This window comes from Strongyloides ratti, assembly GCF_001040885.1.
Source record: "Strongyloides ratti genome assembly S_ratti_ED321, chromosome : 1".
Classification (NCBI taxonomy): domain Eukaryota; kingdom Metazoa; phylum Nematoda; class Chromadorea; order Rhabditida; family Strongyloididae; genus Strongyloides; species Strongyloides ratti.
The window spans coordinates 10,458,958-10,470,944 of NC_037307.1; the positions used below are offsets into that span (position 1 = coordinate 10,458,958).

The window sequence follows — 11,987 nt, forward strand, 5'->3', positions numbered from 1 at the left end:
AATGTATAGAAATATTTTGTTTTTTTTTAAATATGAAATATTAAAAAAATTAAATATTGTATGGTAAAAAGATATTGAATATTTATTTGTTAAAAAAGTAAAATATATATTTTATTCATTTTATTATATAAATATATTTTAAAAAATTTTTTAAATAAAATTAATTTGTTAGTTAAAAAAATAGAAATATACATAGTTATATTAAGGTTAAATTTAAAATATTTTATTTTTTTACATTAATTAAATTATAAAATAAATATAATTATGAGCTGTTAATTTTTTACTTTATTAATATTTGACATTAATTTTATTTAATTTATATTTAAAATTATGAGAACTACACTCATAATTATAGTTAATAAAAATTATATTTTATATATAATTTTTTTAATTATTTAAGAATTATTAACTGTTATATATATATATATATATATATATTTTTATGCAAAATATGAAAGTAAACAATAAAGTTTTATAAATTATATAACTTTTAATATTTTTTAATTTTCAGTGGATGTTTTCTACAAATATATCAAAAACATTTCTTATATTAAATATAAAAATTTTAATAATATTTTTAATTAATTTAATATTAACTATTAATTGTGAATATGGTTGTGATAAAAGTTGTGAAAGAAATGGAAGATATCAATCAACAATTCTTATAAATGTAACAAATTACCCTCAAGTTAAAAGAATAAAAAAATATACTTTAAGAGGTTCTAAAAATATTAAACCTGATTTTTATGCATATTTAAATAATAAAAATAGTTCAACATTTAAAAAGTTTTTATCAAAAGTAAATAAACTTTCAATAAAAATTTTTAATGATGGTACTAATAGAAGACATATTTCTAATAAAATGTATGATTATTCAATTTTTGAAATGAATAGTTTTTATAAAAAAATTGGAAAATATTATTATTATTATGTTACAAAGAATTCTACCTTACAAGCGTAAGATAAATTAATTACCTTTTTCTAATAATTTAATTTTTTTTTTTCAGTATATTAAGAAGAACAAAAAATTTCAAAAAACCAGGAAAAGATTTTATTAATGTACATGATTTTGATAAAAACGAAAAAATAGAAATTATAGATGTAATATTTAGTAAATATGGAGATATAATTGCATATAAGCTCTTAAAATCTGACAATTCAGTGATAATAAAATTTAAATATAAAAATGGAAAAGATTTAAAAGATGAAATAAAAGTTGATGAATTCTCGGATATTGCATTTTTCTTAAAAGATAAAGGATTTATTTATTCTTTTATTACTAATAAAATAAAAAAAGAAGGTAATACTACAATTGCTTATGATTTTAAAAATCAACTATATTATCATAAATTTGGAACAAGCCAAAAGAAGGATAAAATATTGAAAGGATTTAATCATCATTCAAATAGTTTGTATAATGGATATTTATCAAATGATGGCAAGTATTTATTTATAGAATATTATAATACTAAAAAAAAGATGAATTTATTATATTTTTGTCCAATGAAAAAAAAAATTATTTTTAAAAAAAAATTAAAATTAAAACTTTTAATTTTAAAAGATAGTACCAAATTTAGTTATATTGATTCAACTAGTACACATGTTATAGTTTTTAGTAAACATGAATCTATTTCTGGTAATATAATGAAAATAAAAATTCCAAGAAGGTTAAAGCATACAAAAAATTGGAAAAAACTTATTAAAGAAAAGTCAGATGATATAATAAAAAAAGTTATCCCTATTGGAAAAAAATATTTAGTACTAAACTTTGATTCTTATTTAAAAATTTATGATAAAAAAAAGGGTAAACTTATACATAAGATACCTTTTAACAATGGTACTATACAAAATATATGGGGAAATATTCAAAGTTATGATCTTTTTATTTCATTTAGTAATTTAATTTCACCACAAATTATATATAGAATTAATCTTAGAATGCTTAAGAAAAAAATTATGAAAAAATTAGTTTTACAACCTGTTCTTCAAAACTTACCAAAAGGTATAAACAAAAATGATAATTTTAAAATTAAAAATACATATTATACTAGTAAAGATGGAACTAAAATTCCATTGTTAATGATTTATAAAAATAATATAGTAAAAAACAAACAGAATCCAGTAATTTTAGAAATTGCTGGTGATTTAACAAGACATTGGGATATAACAGAATCACCACATATATTATTATTTATCAAGCATTTTAATGGTATATGGTGTATGGCTGGTATAAGAGGAACTCTTGGATTTAGTTTCAATTGGTTAAATGAAGGAGTACATTTAAAAAGAAATAATAGTTTTGATGATTTGGTTGCTGGGGTTGAATTTTTAATAAACAATAATTATACAAGTCCAGAAAAACTTGGATTATTTGATAATAATGGTGGTGGTGTTGCAATAAATGTTATTTCAAATCAAAGACCAGATCTTTTAGGAGCTGTAGTATCTAAATTACCTGCACTTGATTTGTTACATATTGATGAAATTGAAAAAGGTAAAAATTTATATAAAATTTTATATGGTGACTCTAAAATAAAAGCTGATTATGATAATTTAATTAGTTTTTCACCATATGAAAATATAAGAATATGTACAAAATTTAAATGTCAATTTCCAAGTACATTGATATTTGAACCATTATTGGAATTTAAACATAGTCATGGACATGTTATTAAATATTTAGCTAAATTATATCATGAATTTAAAAAAAGTATTTCATACCAAACAAATCCTGTTCTTGGTTTTTTTGGAAATTATTCTAATTCTAAACATGATGAAAATTATCGTCTGAATAGTATTAATGAAAGAATCAACATGACTGTTTTCCTTCAAGGTACATTAAATTTAAAATGGATTGATTAATTTATTTTAAATAATTTTAATATTAAAATAAATTTTATAATTATTTTATATGGGTTTTTTTTTATAAAAAAAAATTTAAAAAAAAAGAAATATATGTATAATTTTTTATTTTTTTTATCTTATTATTTAAAATATTTATAACATAATATATAAATTTGGTAAAAAAAAAATTAATAAATTTACATTTTATTAATTGATAGTAATATTTTTTTTCTTTAATTTGAATATAAAAATTCTAATAAAAAAAATTTTTTTGACATTACATTATTTTATCATATTTTGATATATTTTTAATATTTCAATGAAAATATTTATATTAATTATTACCTCTATTCTTCATTTAGCATGGTCTGATAATCATGTTTATAGTTATTTTAGAGGAACTATTTTGGTTAACAAAGGAAACAAAGAATGTTATTATCAGGAGATATTAGATGTTATGTATAAAAGTTTAAATATACATTATATAAATTATGGTAAAGATATAAATAATGTTGTTTATACACTTTATCTTAATGAAACTAATCAACTTGATTCTGTTAAAAATACAAATATATTTAATACTTCATATGATATAGAAAAATATGGTATTGGTGAGTATAAAATATGTTTTGAAGTTAATGATAGTTGGCGTAATAATGAACCTGTAAGATTTATATACATTTTTAATAATTATTATTATTTAAGATTTTTTTAAAATTATCTTTGGTTAAAAAAAAAGTACATAATGAAAATTCAAATAATTTAAAATATCAAGATATATTACCAAATTTTGATAGTTCATTAGATAAAATTACTGAAAAATTAGATACAATTGAAATGGAACAAGATGATTATGTTCATCATGAACGTCGAAGTCGTCATAATGCAGAAAAAATCTTTGAAATTGTTAATTATAGTAATTTATCTATTTTAATTGTTATTATATTAACATATATTATTCATATATATGTTATTAAAGCATTGTTTGATAGTAATAGCATTCCAGCAAAAATTATGAGAAAATTTTATTAATTTTTGATAATTGTTAAAATAAAGTATTAATTATAAATTGAACTTTACGTCATTTTTATATGATAATATTCTTGTACTATTTTTTTTACAAAATATTCATATTATAAATATTATTTTTATAACTTTATAATTATTATCTTTTTTTAAAAAAAAAGCTTCCATTATTATTTTTAATTATTGCGTTTTAATTACCTAATAACATTACATAATAATTAATTAATATATGTCTACAAATAAAAAATAATGTAAAATATATATATATTTAATTATAAATAACAAGATTATTGTAAAAGAAAGGGTTAATCAGAGTTTAAAAGGTATTATCTATCAAATTATTTAAAAATAATTAATTAAATTTTTTTTTTTACTGGATTAATCAAAAATGTCAAATAATAGGCAAAATAAAAAAATTTGTAAGCAATACAATTTTTTTTTTCAAAACATTTACAATATTTATGCATAAAAAAGCTAACTAATTTTATAAAAAAAAGGTAATATTTTATTAAAATTGTTTTAAAATGAAATGTTTTTAAAAATATTAACCAATCACAATGTCTTAAATTAATTAAGATAACAAAATTATAATTTAAAACATATTTTTATAATTTTTTTTTATAGATTTTAATAAATTAACAGTTCTTATTAATTTTTTTTATTATTTATAAAAGTGTAATAATTTATTTTTTTTTATTATTTTTAATTATTTTTTAAAAGTGTATTGTGATTATAAGATATTTTTTATATCGAAATTATTTAAAAATAATTAAAGAAATTTAATTACTGTGTTAAAAAATTTACCAGTTACGCCTTAATTTATAAATACTCAACTATAGAATTAAATATTAGTTTTTTATCTTTTGTTTTAAAAATATACCATTTTTTTAATCTTTGATTTTTTTTTATTCTGTTTATAGTGCAATATAAATATAAAGTAATTTTTATAATATTGTATTTCATAATAAAAGTATTTTTCTTTATAATATTAACTATTTAATATTTTTTACTTAAAGAAGGAATGAATGGAACTTACAATATCTCCATTACTAGTGATGGTGATTTAGAGGTTGGAATAACAATATTGTCAAATATTCAAATAGGTTCAATTTATCTATTTCTTTCACTATCTCTATTTATTCTTCAAATCTTTACATCTCTGGTAAATTAAAAAATTAATAGTATTTTTTTTATAAAAAATTGTTATTTTTTTTAGACTTTTTATAAAATCAACAAGAGTAAAAAAAATGTTACTTTTAAGATTATGGAATGTCATGGGATTTTAGCTTTAGTTTCATTAACATGCCATATGGTAACATCAATTATAACAATTATTAAATTACAAAGAAATATTTATTTTGAAACAATAATTGGTTCATTCTTACAAACATCATACTTTGGTTGTGTTGAAATTATGTTTCTTCTTACTTTAAATAGATTTGATGTTATGTATGGGAATATAATTCTTTCAAGAATTCCAAGAGAAAAATTATACCAATGTATTATGATATTTTGTTTTTTATTAATGATGCCATTTTTGATAATTTATATTATTCCAACTAGCAGATTAGTTTATGATTTTAGATCATATGAATGGCTATGCCTAATTAATCATAGAATTCTTGATGTTACTTGTTATGTTGAAAATAAAATAATATTAACACTCTTGGCAACTTGTTTTATTTTACATGTATTCATATTTGGTAAAGTAATATATTTACGTTGTTATACATCAAAAAAAAGTTTTTTATCATTTCAAGATTTAAAATTTGTAATTCATGCTGTATTATGTTTTGCATCTATTGCCATTTTAGAACTTATATGGAATAATGTGTTGTATTTTGTCTATTTTACAGAACTTACCTCTTTAATTCCACCAGTTCTTGCTATTATTGCTGCTGGATCTAATGCTATATTTACTATATGTTTTGTTAGGTAAATTTAAAAATATTTTTAATTATTGATATATTTTTTTTTTCCAGAGAAATTCGAAAAAATATATTAATTTGTTTTCCTAAAAGAAAATTTGTAAGTACTAGTGTTTTTATTGAAAAAAACAGAGTTACGAAATATTAAATTAATAAGCTCTATTTAAAAAATCAATTAATAATTTATTTTTAATACAAATTATTAATTTAAAGATAAAAACAAAATTAGAAAATGTATGATGATGTATATCAAAGCATAAAAGATTTTTCAATTATTTTTTAAATATATTAAAATTTATATAATTTAATCACATGTTAATAACAAAAGTGTAAATACAATTATATTAAATATATTTTATTATTTAATAAAGTATAAAAAAAATAATATTGTTAAACTTTTGTAATAATAAAATAAATTTTTTTTTAATACAATTAATGTTAATAAAATTAATTTATAAATGAATATTTTATTTATCTCATACGTAATTATTTAAAAAACTTTTTTAATAGAAAAAGTTTTAAGAAAAAAAAATATTATCTTTAAAATTTTAAAAAAATAATACTTATTTAAAGTAATTTTTAATTTATAAATAAAAATTCATATTCACTTATTAAAATTTTTTAAGAATTTAAACAGATTTAGTTATTGTTTAGTTTAATTTTCTCTCATAAAAGTATTTATAATTTTTTTAAAACATAATAAAAAAAACTAGTTATAACTAAAAATAGTTTTTACTTTTAATATATGAAATAACTTCCTGCTACATATTTGTATTTTTTAATATATAGTTGTCATTAAATTAAAAAAATTAATAGTATATTATTAACTTAGTTATAACTATTTTTTTTTATATTTAGTTATCAGAAAAATGTAATAGTATTTTATTAAAATATTTAATATTCTTATCTGAAAAAAAGTTTTAGTTTCTTGTATATATTCAATGATAAAAAAGTTTTTTTTTAAGTATAAATTTATATCAATATTTAACAAAGTATATCATAAGCTGATAGATAATTATTTTCTATAAATATTAGTCATTTGTACCTTTTTTTTTAGAAACAAATAATTTAAAAAAAAAGAAAAATTAATATATTTTACAATATGATTTATGGTAGAAATTTTTTTACTACTGTATTTACTAATGTTCAAGTTGGGACTTTTTATTTTATTCTTTCATTTTTTTTATTTATACTTCAAGCTTTGACATGTTGGGTAATTTTTAAATTATTAAATAATGATAATAACTTTTATAGATAATTTATAAAATTAATCAATCTAAATGTACAATGGCATTTATAATAATGAAACACTACAATTTATTTGCATTACTTTTATTATTATGTCATGTAGTAACATCTATTATCGTAATATTAAAAATTGAAAATAATATATATTTTGAATCTATCGCAGGGTCACTTTTGGAAGGATCTTATGCTGGTTGTATTGCATTAATTTTTTTCCTTACTTTAAATCGTTTTGACATTGTATTTAAGGAAAAAATTTTACCAAAAATTCCAAGAAAAAAATTATATTTTATTGGAATCATACTATCATATTTATGGGCATTTATATTTTTTTTATTTTTTGTTTTTACAAATAATAGATTAATATATTCTTTTGAATTTTATCGATGGTTTTGTCAGAAAGATATTTATATTGTTTTTGTTGCTTGTTTAGTTAAAAGTATAGCAGTATTTATATTTTTAGGAATTTCTTTTATTTTACATTTGTCAATTATTGTTAAAATTTTTACCTTACGTTGTTATACCTCAAGTAAAATTTTTTTATCATTAGAAGATTTAAAACTTTTTATTCATGCAATTTTGTGTTTTGTTACAATTGTAATTCTAGAACTTATATTGAGTGGAATTATACTTCAAGATTATGAGACACAACTTGAATCTTTGATTCCTTCAACATTTTTTATTTTAACTTTTGGATCAAATACTATTTTTACAATATGTTTTGTAAAGTAAGTTTTGTTATTTTTTTAAAGTACAAATTATTTTTTTTTTTTGTTTCAGAGGAGTACGAGAAAAAATTCCTTTTTGTACACTTAAATATAAAATAAAAAAAATGAATATTTTTTCTGTCAGAGTGCTTATAAGATGAATGTATATAGTTTCACTAAATATGGATATTAATAAAATAATTTTTAATTAATATTTCTTCTTTTTGGTTAATTATTTAATATTATTTATTTTTTTTACCAATTTTTCATAAAGTATTATCATTAGACATTTGTAAAATACTACATAGATAAAGTTAATATTTTATTTGTAAGTATTAGTGTTAATACTTTACTTGAATATATTAAAAATTCTTTACTTTTTTACAAAAATAATTAATTAAATTTGTTGAAGAAAATTTAATTTTATAGATTATTAGTACTTAGATAATTTTTGATAATTCTTCAACTTGTTGATATTTTTAGCTTTACTTAATTTTTTATTAACAGATTAGTATAAATTTAATATTTATATATATTTTTCAAACAATTTAAATTCTTGAAATTAATAGAATGTATTATAAATAATAAAAAAAAAATTAATTAGATTTATAATATTATCTATCTTAACATTTAAAAGTCAAAAATGATTAAAAATCCATTTTTTTATATATAAAATATTTATATTTTTCCAATTTTTAAAAATATCTTTTAAGAAATTTATATTTTGAGAAATTATTTTCCTTTTAAGGTAGTAGTAGCATCAACAATGATCTCCTTCTTACGTTGTCCACATGCGACAAACATCATAATTACAAAAACTAAATTGGAAACTAAAACACCACCGCATGCCAAAAGGTAATATATGTTGTTTCCTTGTTCTGGTAAACCATATGTCTCAGCAACTTCTTTACTTTCTAGTCCTCTTAATGCTTAAGAAAAAATATTTAATTATATATTATAAGTTTATTTTTATAAACTTACTGTAATATGATTTAGTAAAATAAACAAATCCTCCTAAACAGGCAGCTGCACAAATAAAACCAAATAAACCAATTACTGCTACAACTAAAGGCATATTTGAATATTTGCAGCATCCAAAAATGATTAATATTGTTAATACTGATATAATAACTTGTAAAACAGCTGAAATACTACCAGTTCCAACTACAACTGCTTGTATTATGAATAGAGTATTGTGTTTACCACAAAAATCAATTGTTGATTTTGCATTTGGACCTGGAAGAATATTGAACTTTACTGATTGTCCTAATTCTAAGCTAGGTTTAAATGAACTTAGATCTTTATATTCGGTAAGTTCTTTAATAGATTTTTCTATATAAAAACATTTTGGATATGTATATAATGAGCCTTTTGTAATTTCTGTATCATTGATAAAAGATATTGATGCTTGATTTTCCCTATTTTTTTTTAAATATTCTTCCACATCAATTATTGGTAATTTTGATAAATCTGTCTTAACCTCTATAAAAAAAAATATTTTATAAATTAAAATTAAACAATACCTTTTATTTTAGAAATATCTTTCAATGATTCAGGTTTAAAGTTTATAAAACCAAGGAAGAATAATACACCAGAAATAATTAAAAATATTATGGTTAATATAACCGCAATTAAACTTGTAATACGTGAACCCATTTTTCAGTAAAATGAAATTTTTTGATATTATAATTAGTTTTTAAAGCCATTTATTTTATATATTAAAATTCAAAAAATAATATTAATTTATAAATTTAATTATATAATATGTCATTTAATAAAAAATATTCAAATTTTAATAAAATATATTTATATTATAATTTTTTATTTTAATAATAAAGTTAATTTATATTCTAGATATGAAACAAAATTAGATCAAGTATTTATAAATACATTTTTTATAATTTATTTTTATTTTTTTTCATATGCATTTCGTTTTTCATCATTTACATAAACATTATTTTTAATATTTCTTTTTTCAATTAAATAAATATAAAAAATTATCAAAAGTAAGAAGACAGAAGAAGTGCCTTCTAATGTCATTTTGTAATATTGAAAATTAATTGGATCACGTGATACATGCATACTATAAACTTTTGATACCAATTTGATTCTAATTATCCAATCTAAGCTTTCAATACATATTAATACTCCAATTTGTATGATAAGATTTTCAATATTAATAACCATTTTAGTATAATCTTTTATTAATCTTATAACATTAGCAACAACAGTAACCACTGCAATAAATCGTATTATTATAACACAAAAAGAAAAATTTCCACTAGGAAATACTTGAAGTTTATTATAATATTGTCTTTTGCAATCAGCATCATGTAAACACAACTCATTAACTAAAATAATTTTTATTAATAATATTATTAAAAAAAATATTAATTACCTCCATAAAATACATCATATTTAACTGTTTTAAAAAATGCCAAATAATGAAGAATAAGAAAATTAATAAAAAAAGCATTTAAAAAAGGACGAGCACATTTTTTACTAAAAATAAATGAGATTAAAAGACAAAATACATTGAAATAATGTTTTATATCTTTTTGATGCATTAATCGTTTTAAAAATTTAATTATTTAATTAATTGTAAAATAAATTTTTTTATACAAATAAAATTTGATTTTAAAAAAAATTTGTATTCGTATTAGTCTATTAATTTGTATAAATTGTGTAAAATATATAATTAATGTAAAAAAAAAACCATTTTTTAAGTGTAGATTCTGTTAAAAAGAAAAATATGAATATTAAAATTATCATAATAATACTATGTATATGAATTACCAATTATATTAAGTATCTCTTACAAAAAATAAAAAATTTTTATAAAAAAATTCATAGTACTGATAAAAATTTGATATTCATATTCAATGCTCATAAAATCAGCTTGATTATTATAATTAACCATAGTTATATAAGAATTTTTATAAACATTTAAAAATATATAACAATTTAAAAATACTAAAAAATTTCTTAAACATTAGCTGCAAGTCCAATAACGCCACAAGCTGATCGAGCTCCAGCATTTCCAGTTTTAAGAGATTCTTCCTTTTTATCTCCTTCTCCTTTTCCAAGATCATCTACTCCAGCATGAACAACAAGAGAACGTCCTACAAAGATAACAAGACGAAATGATTACATAATAAATTTAATACAAAACATACCGATAATAGAGTGTTCACCATGTAGAGAAATAAGTTTATCAGTAAAATTAATCTTAGCAACACCATTAGCATCTGCTTCAACGTTACCTAAATCACCAACATGACGAATTTCATCACCAGGTCCTCCATGAGTTTTATTGAAAGGATTAAAGTGTGGTCCAGCAGAAATACATCCGTTAGTTGAATCACCATATTGATGGATATGAAAACCGTGTAAACCTTGTGTAAGACCCTTAATTTCTCCCTCAACTTTTGTTGGTTCACCTTCTTTATTTTGGGTAAAATGGACAACTCCAGTGACAACTTCTCCCTTAAGAACAGCTACAGCGTGATTAAACATTCCTTCTATAAAGAAAATATTTATTAAGTGATTCAATTTAATATAAATCAATGTAAAATAATAATTTACGACAATAAGGGCTTTAATTATATAAATTGAAAATAATAAATTATATAGCATAAAAATTGAAACACATATTGACACTATAAATATTATTCATTATTCAAAAAAGCCGCGGCTGATAGTCGATAAACAAAAAAATATTGTTAAGACATTAAAATGTTGTACAAAAATTTAAAATTTCTTATATTTGTAAATCAAAAAAGATTCAATGTCTTTTGATAAGATAAAAATAGCACTATAATTTCAACGAAGGCCATTAATTAAATAAAAATAATTTATTTTTATTTGTTAATAATGTTGTAATAAAAATGTGTTCATAGATGAAATGTCTTAATAATATTCCCACAATATACAATAATAAAATATGAATATTTGAATTAGAAGTATATAGTTCCAATTTAACAAATCATTTTATTTTAGAATATACGAATTGAAATATAGTAATAGAACTCTCGTCTATATGATAAACAAAATATGTACTACATATTTTAACTGTAGATTAATTTCATGTTAAATAAATGTCCTTATCGTTAACAAATAGTACATGTTAGATTATATTTTAATTAAGTTTAATATTTATAATAACTAATATTTTTTATAAAAATAACAATCAATAGTACAAAATCATAACAACAATAAAAAAATGTTTAAAAAAATA

At 18.6% G+C, this 11,987-nt stretch overlaps 5 protein-coding genes across 5 annotated transcripts; 2 read left to right on the plus strand and 3 right to left on the minus strand.

Annotated features, from left to right (window-relative positions):
* Window positions 1-862: 862 nt before the first annotated feature.
* Window positions 863-2,862, plus strand: SRAE_1000321400 (Prolyl endopeptidase; the record flags this gene model as incomplete). The annotated part of the gene is made up of 2 exons (XM_024650379.1): window positions 863-957; window positions 1,008-2,862. The coding sequence occupies 2 exons, from the start codon at window positions 863-865 to the stop codon at window positions 2,860-2,862; spliced, it is 1,950 nt and encodes a 649-aa protein (XP_024504162.1).
* A 301-nt stretch (window positions 2,863-3,163) lies between these two features.
* On the plus strand, window positions 3,164-5,946 carry SRAE_1000321500 (GOLD domain-containing protein; the record flags this gene model as incomplete). Its single annotated transcript, XM_024650380.1, has 5 exons — window positions 3,164-3,508; window positions 3,550-3,760; window positions 4,887-5,032; window positions 5,087-5,805; window positions 5,853-5,946. The coding sequence occupies 5 exons, from the start codon at window positions 3,164-3,166 to the stop codon at window positions 5,944-5,946; spliced, it is 1,515 nt and encodes a 504-aa protein (XP_024504163.1).
* A 2,536-nt stretch (window positions 5,947-8,482) lies between these two features.
* Window positions 8,483-9,406, minus strand: SRAE_1000321600 (Hypothetical protein; the record flags this gene model as incomplete). Its single annotated transcript, XM_024650381.1, has 3 exons — window positions 8,483-8,679; window positions 8,732-9,232; window positions 9,274-9,406. 3 exons carry the CDS (start codon window positions 9,404-9,406, stop codon window positions 8,483-8,485), a joined length of 831 nt encoding a protein of 276 aa, XP_024504164.1.
* Window positions 9,407-9,658: 252 nt separating this feature from the next.
* SRAE_1000321700 (Hypothetical protein) lies at window positions 9,659-10,317 on the minus strand (the record flags this gene model as incomplete). The annotated part of the gene is made up of 2 exons (XM_024650382.1): window positions 9,659-10,101; window positions 10,149-10,317. 2 exons carry the CDS (start codon window positions 10,315-10,317, stop codon window positions 9,659-9,661), a joined length of 612 nt encoding a protein of 203 aa, XP_024504165.1.
* Window positions 10,318-10,735: 418 nt separating this feature from the next.
* SRAE_1000321800 (Superoxide dismutase [Cu-Zn]) lies at window positions 10,736-11,266 on the minus strand (the record flags this gene model as incomplete). Its single annotated transcript, XM_024650383.1, has 2 exons — window positions 10,736-10,872; window positions 10,927-11,266. The coding sequence occupies 2 exons, from the start codon at window positions 11,264-11,266 to the stop codon at window positions 10,736-10,738; spliced, it is 477 nt and encodes a 158-aa protein (XP_024504166.1).
* Between the last annotated feature and the right edge of the window lie 721 nt (window positions 11,267-11,987).